The sequence below is a fragment of the Meles meles genome, chromosome 13, assembly GCF_922984935.1.
Source record: "Meles meles chromosome 13, mMelMel3.1 paternal haplotype, whole genome shotgun sequence".
NCBI classification, from domain to species: domain Eukaryota; kingdom Metazoa; phylum Chordata; class Mammalia; order Carnivora; family Mustelidae; genus Meles; species Meles meles.
The window spans coordinates 75,601,075-75,615,417 of NC_060078.1; the positions used below are offsets into that span (position 1 = coordinate 75,601,075).

The 14,343-nt window shown below is 46.8% G+C and overlaps 1 protein-coding gene across 5 annotated transcripts in view; it reads right to left on the minus strand.

The window, feature by feature from the left end:
* Positions 1 to 1,275: 1,275 nt before the first annotated feature.
* Positions 1,276 to 14,343, minus strand: part of PRLHR (prolactin releasing hormone receptor) — a 50,790-nt gene continuing 37,722 nt past the window's right edge. For 4 of the 5 annotated variants that reach the window (XM_046026375.1, XM_046026374.1, XM_046026373.1 and 1 more), the window contains 2 exons: positions 3,740 to 3,867; positions 1,276 to 3,143 (listed from right to left, as the gene is read on the minus strand). In XM_046026375.1, the coding sequence (XP_045882331.1) occupies positions 2,025 to 3,137 (1,113 nt within the window). In that variant the 5' untranslated portion in view covers positions 3,138 to 3,143; positions 3,740 to 3,867 and the 3' untranslated portion in view covers positions 1,276 to 2,024. Of the gene's footprint in view, positions 3,144 to 3,404; positions 3,520 to 3,739; positions 3,868 to 14,343 lie in introns of those variants that run through there. The other variant, XM_046026378.1, reaches the window with a different exon arrangement.

Consider the following 14,343-nt stretch of genomic DNA (forward strand, 5'->3'; position numbering starts at 1 on the left):
GAAAGCTCTCCAATTGATTGTAGGAGCAGCCAGGGCTGAGAACCAGGGACTTAAAATTTCCAAAACAGAAACTACAATTAATCAGATCTCTCCCCCAACTAACCCCATCCTTTCCCCCATCCCCTCCATTGTCCACACATTTCCATCAAAAGAATGCTCTGAGGAAGCTAGAAATGTCTGTCTGGCCTTGAGTGTCCCAATTAATAGAGCTGCTAGAAGCACGGGAGTCAGTCTCTGGGATGCCTGGGGGATAAGCTCATTTAGAACGGGCGAGTGACATAATGCTACAGGTGGGCTACATGATTAGCAGGCTTTGTTCTCCACACCCACAGATGAAGCTGAACATTACTTACTGGTGCCATTGCCAATAGTAACTTGCATCTCCCAAGTTACCCTGCTTTCTCCTTTCTCCCAAGCCAGACTCTCCCTGCCCTCCTCCATGCTGCAAACAGTCTAGCTATATAACGACTGAAGATGCATACTGCTAACTAGCCCAACCATGAATACTTACTCTCCCATCGTGGTTGCTGGCACTGGAGTAATAGGACTTAATCCTTGTCATCCCCAAGTCTTTCCCCTCTTTCCCTTCATTTCAGGGCACACTGTCATGAGCGAACGAGCTCATTTCAGAGAGTAAGACAAGGAGAGAGGTTAATTCTACTGTATAGTGAGCTAGGGAGGTACTGGAGTCTTACAGATGGTAACAGACGTGCAGTTGCTGCCCTGGTTTGTGCCCTTTATGTGTTGGGAGCTGATCTGACAGGTGGATAATGTGTATCACTTCCCAAGACTCTCACCCACACTGTCCACTCACTGCTCCCACAACAATGTGAAAACCCTTGTCCCAGGGCACTTGTCCTCATTTACAAAATTCTCAGGAGGAGAAGGTGGGGATCATCAGCCTGCTATCATGGCCCAACAGTGTTCACCTGTCCCCTTAGCCCTGGAAGGAATGAGGTGTTCGATGGCAGTTGGATGGTAGTTTATTTTTCAGTTCTGGCCTTAAGTAAACTTCTCCCAGTCCTTGCTTTCTGGGTTGATTGTGTTCCAAGCATGTCACCACCGAGCAGGTGTTGAGCAGTCAGATGACAGCTGTTGATCTGTTGCAACTGAGCAATTAGAGAATGCATGAGAATGCTTTGGAACATGGTTTACATTGAGTATTCAGAAAACCAGTATCTGTGTCCTTGCCGTATGGCAAACACTGGGTATGTATATACAAACACACACACAGATAGATGTCTGTCCCATGCACAGTTACATGCCCCTTTAAGTCATTTGTACCATTTTTCTTGTCCCTAGTTATCTACCACTTCATTGACTAACTCACCTTATCATTTTCAAATAGAAGTTAGGGGATTAGGAGGAAAGAAACAAGAGGAAGACATTTTGAAAGGTGGCTCCTGAGCACTTTTGTGCCATAAAATCAAGGGAATCTAAAAGTAAAACACTTTTTGTGTGGAAAGTTCTTATTCAGGAAATGCTGGAATCCCAGATATAGATTTGTAATACATATTTCCCTGGAATCCTAAGAATTAATGGGTTCAAACTGACTCATAAATATCAGGTATGATAGCTCAGTTGAGTCCTTTTAAAAGGCAACCCAAAAAGCTTCACCAACCCCAATGCAGTAATTTTAAATCCCACCCCATTGTTCCTTCATCTCACCATTGAGCAAGTAGAAGGGAAAGCAACGAAGACAGCCAGGGTTCTGATTTACTGTTGTGAACCAAGAGAAAGAGCTTTGTTTGGCATTCAAGGGCATAAAGAGGAAATAATAAATCCTCTCCCCTCTCCCTGGCCTCTTCCAGGCAAAGCACAAGACTCCCACCAAAGCCCACTTCACATTTTACATAGACACAAGGACAAGGCAAGGCAGCTGGACAGGAGGGCTAAGCTGGAAGTTTTGCCACGTATTGGATTCGCCCTGGCGTTGGGAATCAGTGCTCCAGTTTGGCCTCAGCTGGGCACCCCCGGAGACGAGTGGACGTGGAGCTCCCCAGCCAAGCCCTGGCGCAGTGCCCTCAGATGACCACGCTGACTGTCATGGTCTGGCCGTGCGGTGCGATCTTGCGTGGCCAGGCAAGCAAGAGCTTGCGCAGCTCCTCGCGGAAGTTGTCGTGCAGCCAGGCATAAATGAAGGGGTTATAGCACGCCGAGCTCATGGCGAGCCAGTGGCAGAGCAGCTGCACTAACCCGAAGGCGTAGGGGTCGATGGCGTGCGGGTCGAGGTCCCGCAGCAGGTTGAAGACGTGCAGCGGCAGCCAGCAGACGGCGAACACCACCACGACCACCACCAGCAGACAGAAGGTGCGGCGGCGGCGCGCGCGGTCCCAGTCGGCCTGGCTCTGGGTCACGCAGCCCGGCACCACGCGGTTCCGTAGCTTCACCGATACCCGGACGTAAGACAGGAGGATGACCAGCAGGGGGAGCAGGTAGGTGACGAGCAGCAGCCCCCAAGCATAAAGCTGGCGCTGGAGCTCCTGAGACCCCCAGAATTCCTCGCAGAGGCGCACACCGTGCAGCTTGAGCTCGACGTGGTAAGTGTGCACGGCGGCCGGCAGTGCCAGCACCGCGGACAGCGCCCAGATGGCCAGCACTGCGCAGGCGCTGAGGCGCAGTGAGACGCGCCGCCGCAGCGGGTGAGCCAGCACGACGTAGCGGTCCACCGCGATGGTGGTGAGCGTGAACACCGACACGTAGACGGTGACAGGCTGCAGGAAGAAGACCAGGTGGCACAAGCCGCCGCCGAACACCCAGCCGCGGGGCTCGAAAGCGTACGCCAGCGTGAGTGGCACGCAGGCGGTGCACATGAGCACGTCGGACAAGGCCAGGTTGCCGATGAGGAAGTTGGTCACGTTGTGCAACCGACGCACCCGCGCAATCACCAGCACAAGTAGGCAGTTGCCCACCAGGCCTACAACCACCACGATGCTGTAGAGCAGCACGATGAGCCCCTTCAGCTGATGCACCAGCTGCAGGCTTTGGAAGGGCGTGATGGCCTGAGCGCCTGGGTCAGCCGCCGACCCATTGACCGCCGAGGCCTCTGTGCTCTGATTGGCAGGAGTTGAGGCCGCCGGTGGCAACCCAGAAAATAAGTCAGGGACCGGGGGGTCCTGAGTCGGCAGTGAGGCCATGGCCACCTGTCCAAAGAGAATCAAAGCCCGTCACTTCCCATTGTCCATCCATCCCTCCTACACCAACCGTGTCTCCCTCCCCCATCTCAAGTACCCAAATACTCCCTTTAGGATAACTGGCAAATAACAACAACCAGAAGTACTGTCATCCCCCTATGTAAAAATAAATCTATGCGAGATTACATTTGCACAGGTTATTTAAACGCCTCCTATTCAATGGAGAGCCTTTGCAGCCTACGCAGGTCAGACCCAGGAGCATGATCCTACCTGGTGAGTGGGGCTTGGCTTGCGGAAAAACGCTCCGGGGACGGAGGGGTCGAATCCCTGCTGTCCCCCTAGCGGTTCTCAGCCCACGACGGCGGTGCAGGCTTCTCGCTTCTCGGCGGGAGCTCAACAGATTCGGGAGTTCCCAGTGGGCTGGTGGGCTCGCAGTTTTTGAGAGGGACTGGGGAGCCCCTCCCCTCCGCCCCGCCCCCCCATCCAGCGCTCCCTTGTATGGAAAATGGGGGCGGAGCGCGCACCACCGACTGGTGCTTAGACAACTAGGTAGAACGATAGTGTGAAGACGATGGAAACAGAAAAGGGAGGAAGGGCAGACAAACCTGGGTGAGACGGACGAGGGAGAATCTCGATGCGGAGCTTGCTGCGCCTTGGCAGAGTCCTGCTTCGGCGGAGGGAGCGGTACATGAGGAAGGAGGAGCGGCTTCAAGCGCCAGGCTCTCAGGATGACCTGGAGCAGGGTAAGAAGTGGAGTGAGGGACGGAGCTACACCACCGGATGTGAGGAAGAGATGAGGGACCCATCCCTAAGAGCTGGACCCTGCTTAGAGTCTGGGCTGGAGTGGACAGGACGTTCTGTCAGGGATTTAAAATTTAGAGTATGGAGCTCGCCGCAGACCTTCAGGCCCTCGCCCTTCCCGGGACCCCCTGAGCCCTTCACCCAGGCTGCGGCGTGCCTGGAGAGCCGCGAGTCCCGCTAAGTAACAGAGTTCAGAACAGCGGACAGCTCCCGCGGCACCTTGCAGCGAGATGCTTGGGTCGGGGGGGCGGGGAACCATTAAGGAGTTCCCGCCTCTCTCTGCGTCCGACGCTTTCAGAAAACTGACCTGGCCTGGTTCAACCATCGCCTCACCGCCTGTTTTCTGGGCTGGGGCTGCCGACTAGGAGAGCAGTAGGGTGAAGTGGAGGAAAATAAGCAGGGGTCTCTGGGGGTCGGAGAGTGGTGACGTGTTCCTGCTGTGGGTCCCAGCACTTAGTACCAATGACGACGCTGTCTCACCTCCCTAGGTCAGAAAATGCTGCTCTCACTCCAGTTACCCTACACAGGCACAATTCAATACCTGGCCCCAGTACTCCCCTACTCACCCTGTAGCTATTTTATTTTTAAGATTTTACTTATTTATTGGGGAGAGAGTGAGAGAGAGAGAAAGAGAAAGAGCGCCCGCGCATGAGCAGGAGGGAGGGGCAGAGAGAAAAGCAGACTCCCGGCTGAGCAGGGAGTCCAGCTCGGGGCTCATCCCAGGACCCCAAGATCATGACCTGAGCTGAAGGCGGACGCTTAATTGACTGAACCACCCAGGCGCCCCGATCTTTCTTTCTCAGCCCCCATGGCCTATCCAGGCCCCAGGCCCTTATCTGCCTGACTCTTCCAGGACAGTAGGCAAGCTTCAGGACTGGGACCCTACCGACTTCTTCCTTACATAAACACACCCAGGCCTACTTACCTCATTTTAGGATTAAAAACGAAACTAGTGACTGCAGGATTTCCACAAGAATAACAAAAGTAACCAACATTTGAGAAGCTTAAAAGTTACATAAAATCTCCAGCAGCTGGTAAATTCTCATTGAAATGCAAATTAACCTGAAAGACAGTGGAGAGGAGGTCAAGGAAGGAGACTTTGTAACCTCCCTCCTTTGAATCTGCCTCATCCCCTCCTTGTCCCCTCTCTGGTAAGCTTTTGTCCTTTGTCCTCTAGCTGCAGATGCCTAGGTTAGGCTGCAAAGAAGCAAAATTAGTCCACCTTGCAAATTCAAGTGATTGACTCACACAGAAGGAAAAGTCAACAATGGAAGAAAAGCAATCAATGTGATACAACTGTATCTATTCTAAACCCACACGCTCCCTGAGTTATAATCAATATAGCTGAAGCCAATCTGATATGGAGAAAAACATCAGAATGAAATGCAGTCTGGGTCTGCCTTATCATTTACCTGCTCATGTTTCCCATCATGTTCACAAGCAGAGTTATACGCACCCAAAAGCAGAGACACCCTTTTGCTTCAAAATATCTTAAGCAGAGGAAATTGTGGTGATGAAGGTGAAAAAGGGATTTGGGATGTGGTTAGTCCCCATAACTAGAGCCATCATTCTGGTCGATATCACTGATACATAATACCAAAAATAATAAAAAGACAACCTTCTCAATATTTGCATGCAAATGTCAGTACCCATTGGGGTACCTTCCAGACAAGAAAGTCAGTCATTTGCCAAGTTCCAGATCAAATCTAATATGAGTTTTATTGTTGTCAGTATTTGCAGGGTAAAAAGGAAGTAAACATCTAAGACTAGAACAGTCCACTTTAAATCTTTATTCTCTCCGGTCTTCACGGGAATGAAGGCTAGTCCCTCTCACTCCATGATTAAACCATACCAATGTTCAGACTTTCCTGTCTGAACTAATAGTGCTCTAGAAACTTGAGAGATCATAAACAAACAATTTTCTAGGACAAATAGAAGAAAAATAGTACTCCATATAGTAGATAGCAAATCATGGTATTTTATTACTTCCTCTTCCTCAAGAGCTTTCAATGGCCCATCAGAGGAAGGCCAGGCCCTTCAGCCTGGCATTTCCAGCCAACATGGACCCCTATTCTGTCTGACCCTCTCTAATTTTTTATGTTTGGGCTGGCCTTCCACCTCTATCGATCTTTCTCTCTCTCTCATGTGTGTGTGTGTGTGTGTGTGTGTATATATACATATATATGTGTATATATATACATATATACATATACATATATATTTTTTTTTAAGCCAAGCTGGATGCTAACATGTTCTCATCATTCCTGTCTGACAACACTCTCAGGGGTTGTTCCCTTTCTCCAGAATGTCTGTTGCTTGGTCCCCACTCAACTCCAAGATCTTCCCCTCCCAGAAGACCCAACTCAAAGATTATCTTTTTTTTTTAAAGATTTTATTTATTTATTTGACAGAGAGGGAGATCACAAGTAGGCAGAGAGGCAGGCAGAGAGAGAGAGGAGCAAGCAGGCTCCCCACGGAGCAGAGAGCCCGATGCAGGGCTCAATCCCAGGACCCTGAGATCGTGACCTGAGCCGAAGGCAGCCGCTTAATCCACTGAGCCACCCAGGTGCCCTGCTAACTCAAGGATTATCTTGTCCTCGAAGTCTTTTCCCTTTCATGATCCTTCTGTCTGTAAGGGCCTATTTAGCCAGAGCGGCCCCACCTCGGTTGAAAAGCCATTTTGTTGTTTATGCAGTAAAACTTAAATTGACCCTGCCCCCCTCCCCCCAGGGGAACTTGTTTAAAAGCAAGTCGGGGAAACCAGTCCCAGGTAACAGCCCAAATACAAGGGTGGGTCAGGTCAGGTGGAGACATTCAATCAGTGGGGGCGCATACTGTCTCCCTAGCTACCAAGGTGATAGGCTGGTTTCCATAGCTACTATGGGGTGAATTGTAATTCAATTAGCCACCTGTGTGTGGCCAGGTCCAACCACAGGGCCTTTGCTCTATAAAAGTTAGTCTGGAAAGCAGGGAGGGGTCGTCCTCTCCGTAAGGGGTACCCCCAACCCATCTATTTAACGGTCAGTCTGATTCTTGATGCTTGGCCCGAAATAAAGCTTTGCTTGACCTTCACTTTGTATCAGTCTCGCGCCTTTGACCATGGACCCATTGTTGGAGGACCCAACATTGGTGGACCCAACACTGTCCTTTATTACTTTCTACATTTGGAAGTGTTTTAACCCCCTGCATCCACCAACCACGACTGTAAATTCTTTCTGGATACCTACAATATGCCTGAACTCAGCAGATACCCAGTACATGTTTCTTATGATCGAATGGATAAAAATAGCCACTCTTTGTTGAGGGCTTTTTACTTACCAGGCACTAGACTAAGTACATTACATATTTATCTTACTTGATCACCTCAAAATTCTTATTATACCCATTTTAGGGATGAGAAAACTGACTCTTCAGGGTCAGCTGGATAATGGCACAACTCTGAGCAGTGAGGCTGGAACTTCCACTTAGATTCACCTGATTCTGGAGCCAAAGTACTTCACACTTTACTGCCTCCGAATGAATGAGAGAAGCACTTGCACACACTGAAAATACAAGTAGGTTCAAATGGGATTAAATAAATATAGGAACCCCTCCACTGTCATGGTTTATCAAAGGAAGCTCTAACAAATCTGACTGCAACCCTAGCATTATTATGTTTAAGTTAAACATCTTTTTTTGTGCTCGCTTCGGCAGCACATATACTAAAAACAGATCTTTTTTTTTTTTAAGATTTTATTTATTTATTTGAGAGAGAGCCGGAGAGAACACAAGCAGGGGGAGCAGCAAAGGGAGAGGGAGAAGCAGGCTCCCCACTGAGCAGGGAACCTGAAGCAGGGCTTGATCCAAGGACCCCAGGATTATGACCTGAACCAAAGGCAGACACTTAACCGACTGAGCCACCCAGGGGCCCCTAAGCTAAACAGATCTTTATGGCTCACCCCAAGTGTCTCTTGCTTAAGATAAAACCCGTGGGCTGTATGAACTTCAGAAGATGGTATTATGCTTTATGGTGGCAGGAGGCAACAGGATATAGAAAACAGAAGACAGAGACAACAGAGATAAGGACCGCAGGGAAACTGGATTAAGGGATCTGAAAATTTTATGCCAGCTAAGTTCATGCTGTTACTTTGCACTTAGCCCAACCACACAAGAAACCACTATGTATATATAGTAATAGTATTTATATATATATATATATATTCTTTATAGATATATTTATTTAAATTACTAGTTGGGAGACAGCAATTTTTTGAGACTTGTCTAGGTCCAGGCAATAGCAAAATAGATGCCCTCCCCCCAAAAAAAGAGTTTTCTCTTTTAAGCCTGTTCTGTGTGGATTCCAAGAGCCAGGCTCCCCTCCCCTGCCCAGGCTTCTCAGGCTGATCTGTACAGAAGGTCTAGACGCCGACTTAGTACAGCAGGGCTGGCTGCCTGCAGAAGACAACCACCTGAGCCGGCAGGTAAAAAGTGACCTGAAGTCACATACTAAAGTGGAAAAAAAAAAATGAGTTTCCCTTAGATCACTTTGAGAAAGTGCTTTTCATCACAGACTCCAGACATATCAATTATCACTTCCAGCTTTGTCCTGCACACCCCAGTCGTTTTTAAATTCTCCAACACAGCTCTGCCCGAAAAGAGTGGAGGCTTATAAGCCGTTTTGCTGGGGCGCCTGGGTGGCTCAGTGGGTTGAGCTTCTGCCTTTGACTCGGGACATGATCTCAGAGTCCTGGGATCGAGCCCCACATCGGACTCTCTGTTCAACAGGGAACCTGCTTCTCCCTCTCTCTCTCTGCCTGCCTCTCAGCCTACTTGTGATCTCTCTCTGTCAAATAAATAAATAAAATTACAAAAAATAAAAAGAAGCTGTTTTGCTGCCTCGAAACAGTCCTTGGCTAGGCTTTTCTTCTCAGCCTGTTGAAAATCAAAAGTGAGCCTCAAATAGCCTTGTGCCCTCCACAGGGGCCTGTGGGACACATGACTTGCTTCTATCCTATTTGATGTGGGCTCCCTGGGAAAGGAGTGGATGAGCCCCCAGAGTAACCTACGAAGTTGGGGTAGAGTAGGAAAATCTTCCCTGCCACCAGAGAAAAGGGAACAATGAAACCTGTTAATTCAACAAATATTTGTGATACACCTACTATGTGAGAACGGATAGAAAAAGATGAGTAAGACATGAGGCGCCTGGGCGGCTCAGTGGGTTAAAGCCTCTGCCTTCGGCTCTGGTCACCATCCCCGAATGGAGCCCCTCTGCCTGCTTCCCCGCTCAGCAGGGAGTCTGCGAATCCCTCTCCCTCTGCCCCTCCTCCTGCCTGCGCTGGGCGCTCGCGCGCTCTCTCTCTCTCTCACTCTCACCCTGTCTTTCTCACTCAGATAAATAAAATCTTGAAAAATTAAATAAAGTAAAAATAAGACCTTGAGTTAGCAGTCAGGGAATTAAGAATAGAGAGAAGCACTGGTGTACTCCACATTGAGGGGCACCCTGGCTATAAAACCAGCTAGTTCCTAATAACAGAGCCCAGAATACAAGGCCAGGTCGGCCAATTCCTGATCACAGAGCCCAGAATACAAGGACGAGTCAGGCCAGGTGGAGACGTCCAATCAGTGAAAGTACACATACTGTCTCCCTAACCACCAAAGAAGGTAAACTCCCCCTTTTGGGCATCAAACTTGGGTGCCAATTCTGACCAGAGTAATAGGTCAGTTCAAACAGCTACTATAGGGTAAATTGTAATTCAACTGGCCACCTGCATGTGACCTAACATGACTATGCAACTTGCTCTATGTGTTACAATCTCATTGGTCACCTATGTATGGCCAGGCTTTTGCTCTATAAAAGGTAGTCTGTAAGATGGGAAAGGGTCGCTCTCTTCGGAGGCAGCCCTGACCGGTCAGTCAGTCAATTCTTAAGCCTGTAAACTGGGGGTGATCGCTCTCTTTGGAGACGGCCCTGGCCGGTCAGTCTGACTTCTAATGCTTAGCATAGAATAGAGCTTTGCATAACTTTCACTTTGTCTCAGTCTCCTTTTGTTTGATAACGGACCTAACACCTATCACTGTTTCTGTCACCCCCACCAAGGCCACTTCCGCGTTAGGAACGCAATCTTGCAGCCATCACTGTCCCTAAAATCCAGGCACCTCTGCTGCACCTTGTCCAACAAAATGAGGCCCCCTTCCCTCGGGTCATTCACTTTTGAATGCAAGTCTCATTCGGGCGCATCAGAGTGGCAGAGCCAGGATGCCAAACCTGAGTTGTAATTGCAAAGTATTCTGGGAATTTGGAGTCTGACCTCCACTTTGAGAATATAATGAGGAATTTCTCCAAATACAAGCACATGATGAGCGACCATGAGTCATGACAAATATTCACTATCCCCTGTTACCAGTGTTTAATAGCAGTGACACTATAAAGACCAAAAGCTAGGAGGAGATCCCATGCTCTCTTAATTTCCTACCCTGCTTCTCCCTCATTTTGAATGAAAATGTCAAGAGAAACATGAGAGAATTAAGGTTGACTTTTGAATATTTTATATTAATTTAACCTACTCTAATATATGATGTTATGTTCCTCTTTATGAAAAATAAAATGCCAAATAAAACTAGTTTCCAAAGATATAAGGAACACAGCACCACATTATCCCAGGGTTGTTCAACTTCAGCATTATTGATATTTTGGGCTGGAAAATTCTGTGTCATGGGGGCTGTCCTGGGCCTTGTAGGATGTTTAGCCGCATCCCTGGCCTCTACCCCCTGGAAGGTAGGCACACATACCCAGTTATGACAACCAAAAATGTCTCCAGTCATTGCCAATATCCACTGGGGGTAGGGACAAGATCATCCCTGGTTGAGAACCACTGCCTTACACCAAGACAGCATGTTCAAAGTACACAAAGTACTCTCCTTAGAAACGCTACGAGCCTTCATGGCCAACTCTCTTCAGACATCTTGACCCCAACACTGCCTTTGGAAAACATTTCATTTCCCATGTCTCATCAATTTCTGAAACAGCAACAGGGCAAACAGACAAAGATGATATTTAAGAGGACAAAAAATCCCGAAGATAAGGTAAGCCCAAGTTTGCCAAATGGAGGAGAGAACTGGTCCCAGAGCCCAAAGAAGGAATAGCACAGGGCTCTTGGGTTTGTGTAAGAGCTGTACCTCTACTAAATGTGAGCTGCTGGGCAAACTTTTTTTTATCCTGGAAGAGCCCCAACTCTGAGAAATATAAGAAGTCCACAATGATGCCCACTCCTGGAGGATGTGGAGAAGATCCAACATGAGTGGAAAAACTGGCCCATGGGGGGCACACAGTAATAGTGACTGCTCTTGGATAATTCTTTGTCCTGCCTTATGTCACTTCCTCTTGTCAAGAGGGGGTCATTCTAAAGGACATTCTCAAACTCCTCCACTTGAACCTTACTCCAGAAGACAGTCTTTTTGAGAAGAATTTTCCTTTTCTCAGTCTAAATGCTTTTCCTCGTTTCATCACTGTTTACCAGGTATGCAAATTCCAGGGCAAGATACTGCAAGAAGAATCAAAACAAGAAGGGGGGGGGACATTATTGTCTAAAAACCTGTAGTGTAGACGTGCTAGCTTCGGCAGCACATATACTAAAACCTGTAGTGTAGTAAGACACCCACAAAAATCACTGAGATGTATGACCATGGTCAACGCCACTACCACCACTTGCTGTGAAAGAAAGACATTAACGATCACCAGGAAATCTGCTAATTACTTTTGTAAATTTGAATCGTGTTTATCCTTGTAGATCATATTTCTTTTCAAGCACAGGAGTCTTTAAAGTGTTCCTAGCATTTTTAACTCAGTCATCTGGACATTGCCCATGTCACTTAAATATGTTCCCCCTCCTATGTTGACGTGAGCCATGCACAACTTCGGACCCTCATGAATGCGCATGAGTTAAGTGCTCAGGTGGCAGGAAATGAACAAGAAATGAGTGCTCATTATGTCTTTCTAATCATCAAAATGTTCTGCAGGCTGAAGCTTTGTGTCAGGAATCCTTCCCCTTCTTTCCCTAGCCATGGCTAAGCGTCATTTCTTCCCAGAGGAGGACTGCAGCAATCCCTGCTCCCTTGTCAGGGCCTTGGGTGGAATAATTGGGTGAAATTGCTTCCTTCTTCCTCTTTGCTGATTGCTTCATTTCGAAATGTAGTCTTTAACAATATCCCAAGTGGTCCATGAAGGATGCTGACAACACAGCCTGTATTTGGTGCAATTATGCAGGGCTGGGGTGATCCAGTCTGGCTGAGTTTCTGGGGCCCTAGAACATTCTAGAGCAGCTCTAGCCCCTGCCTGTCCATGGCATATCTGGGATTTCTCATCACAGATGGCCTCATTGCAACCATCCCTGAACTTCATTGCATTCCTAATGATCCACAACCCAACCAGCTCACCTTCTCCGGTGATACTGTATACAAAGAACTTCTAACACAAGGCTTGACCAATTTGTCATATTCAAGATCTCAGTACATTTTGTTTTTTTCACTTTTGATTCGACTTTCATCAATACTTTAGATATTAGCAGCATGGATGGGGTATCTCAGTTTCATCTATTAGGAGTAGAAACTATTTACAAATACAAAAACAGATAAATAAAACACAGAGACAAAACTCTTGAAAGCCATTTTTATTACATTCTCTTTGAAAGGCAGAGACAAGGCAATTTGCTTTCCCATTTTGATTCCAACTCTGCTTCATTATCCACTAGAAATGGCTTTTATGGATGGCAAAAAAAAAAATCATCTTGCATCTGCATTGTGCCATTTAGCAGTGAAGCGTTCTTTGTCGTCACCTTTGGATGGGAACCTTGACTTTGCAGAAGCCTCTCATTTGGGTTTCCATTAAAATATGTCTCCTGACAAAACTCAGTGATGAACCCAAACCACATCTCATTATGTCCATCTCTGAATTATTACCTAGACACATCTAAATTCATTCTAGTGTCACCATCTAAGGTGAGAGGCCCTTTCCAATTTTTTTTAGACAAAATGCAGAACTGGAATGGTCCTCATGGTGTTTTTCAAGGGCATTATGCGTGTGTGTGCTCTCGTACATGACATTCAGAGTTGGTAACTTGAGAGTTGGAAAGTCTGGGATGGTGTGTCTTCCCTGTGTCTTATCTTTGTCCCCAGGGAGCAGCCCTGGATTTCATGGGAGGAAATCATGAGCAGTGCCCCTGCAAAAGGTAAAGAGCAGGAAGGCATTTTTCTTCTCCCAGTGTGGCCTGAAGACCACCTTCATCAGAATCAACTCTGGTGCTTATTTAAAATGCAGACTGCTAGATCACAAGACAGACCCATGAAGTCAGATAACTGATGGTGACACCTGGGAAAGTGAATTTTTCACAAGCACTGCTTATTATCAGATGTACACCAAAGTGTGAGTCCTATAGTCTGCCATTAAGTGGCAAATATATATAATCCTGCCTCCCTACTTCCCCAGTGTGATTGGGATTACAGCCAAGGGGCCACAAAGCCAGTGCCAGGGAGCCTATCAGCGGATTTCAGCCCTCCCTCTCTCCTTACATGATAGGTACTGGAAGATAAGTGTCTTATACCAGTTCGGTGCTTTCTCTATAGTTGACCTTTTTCAAGTTGTTTTCAATGACATAAATAGCACATAAGTACATTCTCCTGTTTAATAAAAATGAAACAGGTAAACCTACAGTCCCCTTGACCTCAATCCCAGTCCCTCCCTCAAAGGAGACACAGGCCCCTCCCCTGCACATTTACATACATATGTTTGAACCCATAGAAAAGAAGTACTGATGGACATATAGGTTGTGTGCAAATTTTTGTTTCCTACAAAACTTACTACGATAAAGATGTTCCAGATGTTGGTCAAAGAGTGCAAACTTCCAGTTATAAGACAAATTCTGGGGAGCTAATGTACAGTATGGTCATTATTGTTAATAAAACCAAAGTAACATTAAAGTATATCATATTAAAGTAGAATATATTTAAAAGTTAGCAAGAGAGTAGATCTAAAACATTCATCCCAACAAAGGAATAGTAATTATGTGATATGATGAAGGGGTTAGCTAATGCTACAGTGGTGATCATTTTGCAATTTGTATCAAATCAACCCATTGTCCACCTTAAATTTACACACTGTTATATGTCAATGATATCTCCATAAAGCTGGAAAAGAATATTCCATATATCACTATTTGGATTGAAGGTAAAGCATATGATCAGTGATGACGTTTTCTGGCTGCCCCAAATATTCTTATACAGCCCTGCATTCATTATTTATTTTGTAAAAACTCAAGATTTGAATTCAGAGAAACAAAAATCAAATCAAATAAACATGTTCCCATATTCCTCCTTGGGGAGAATTCTCCTGGGGCCATTCAGCAAAAGGGAATTTGTAAGTCACAAGATATGACCC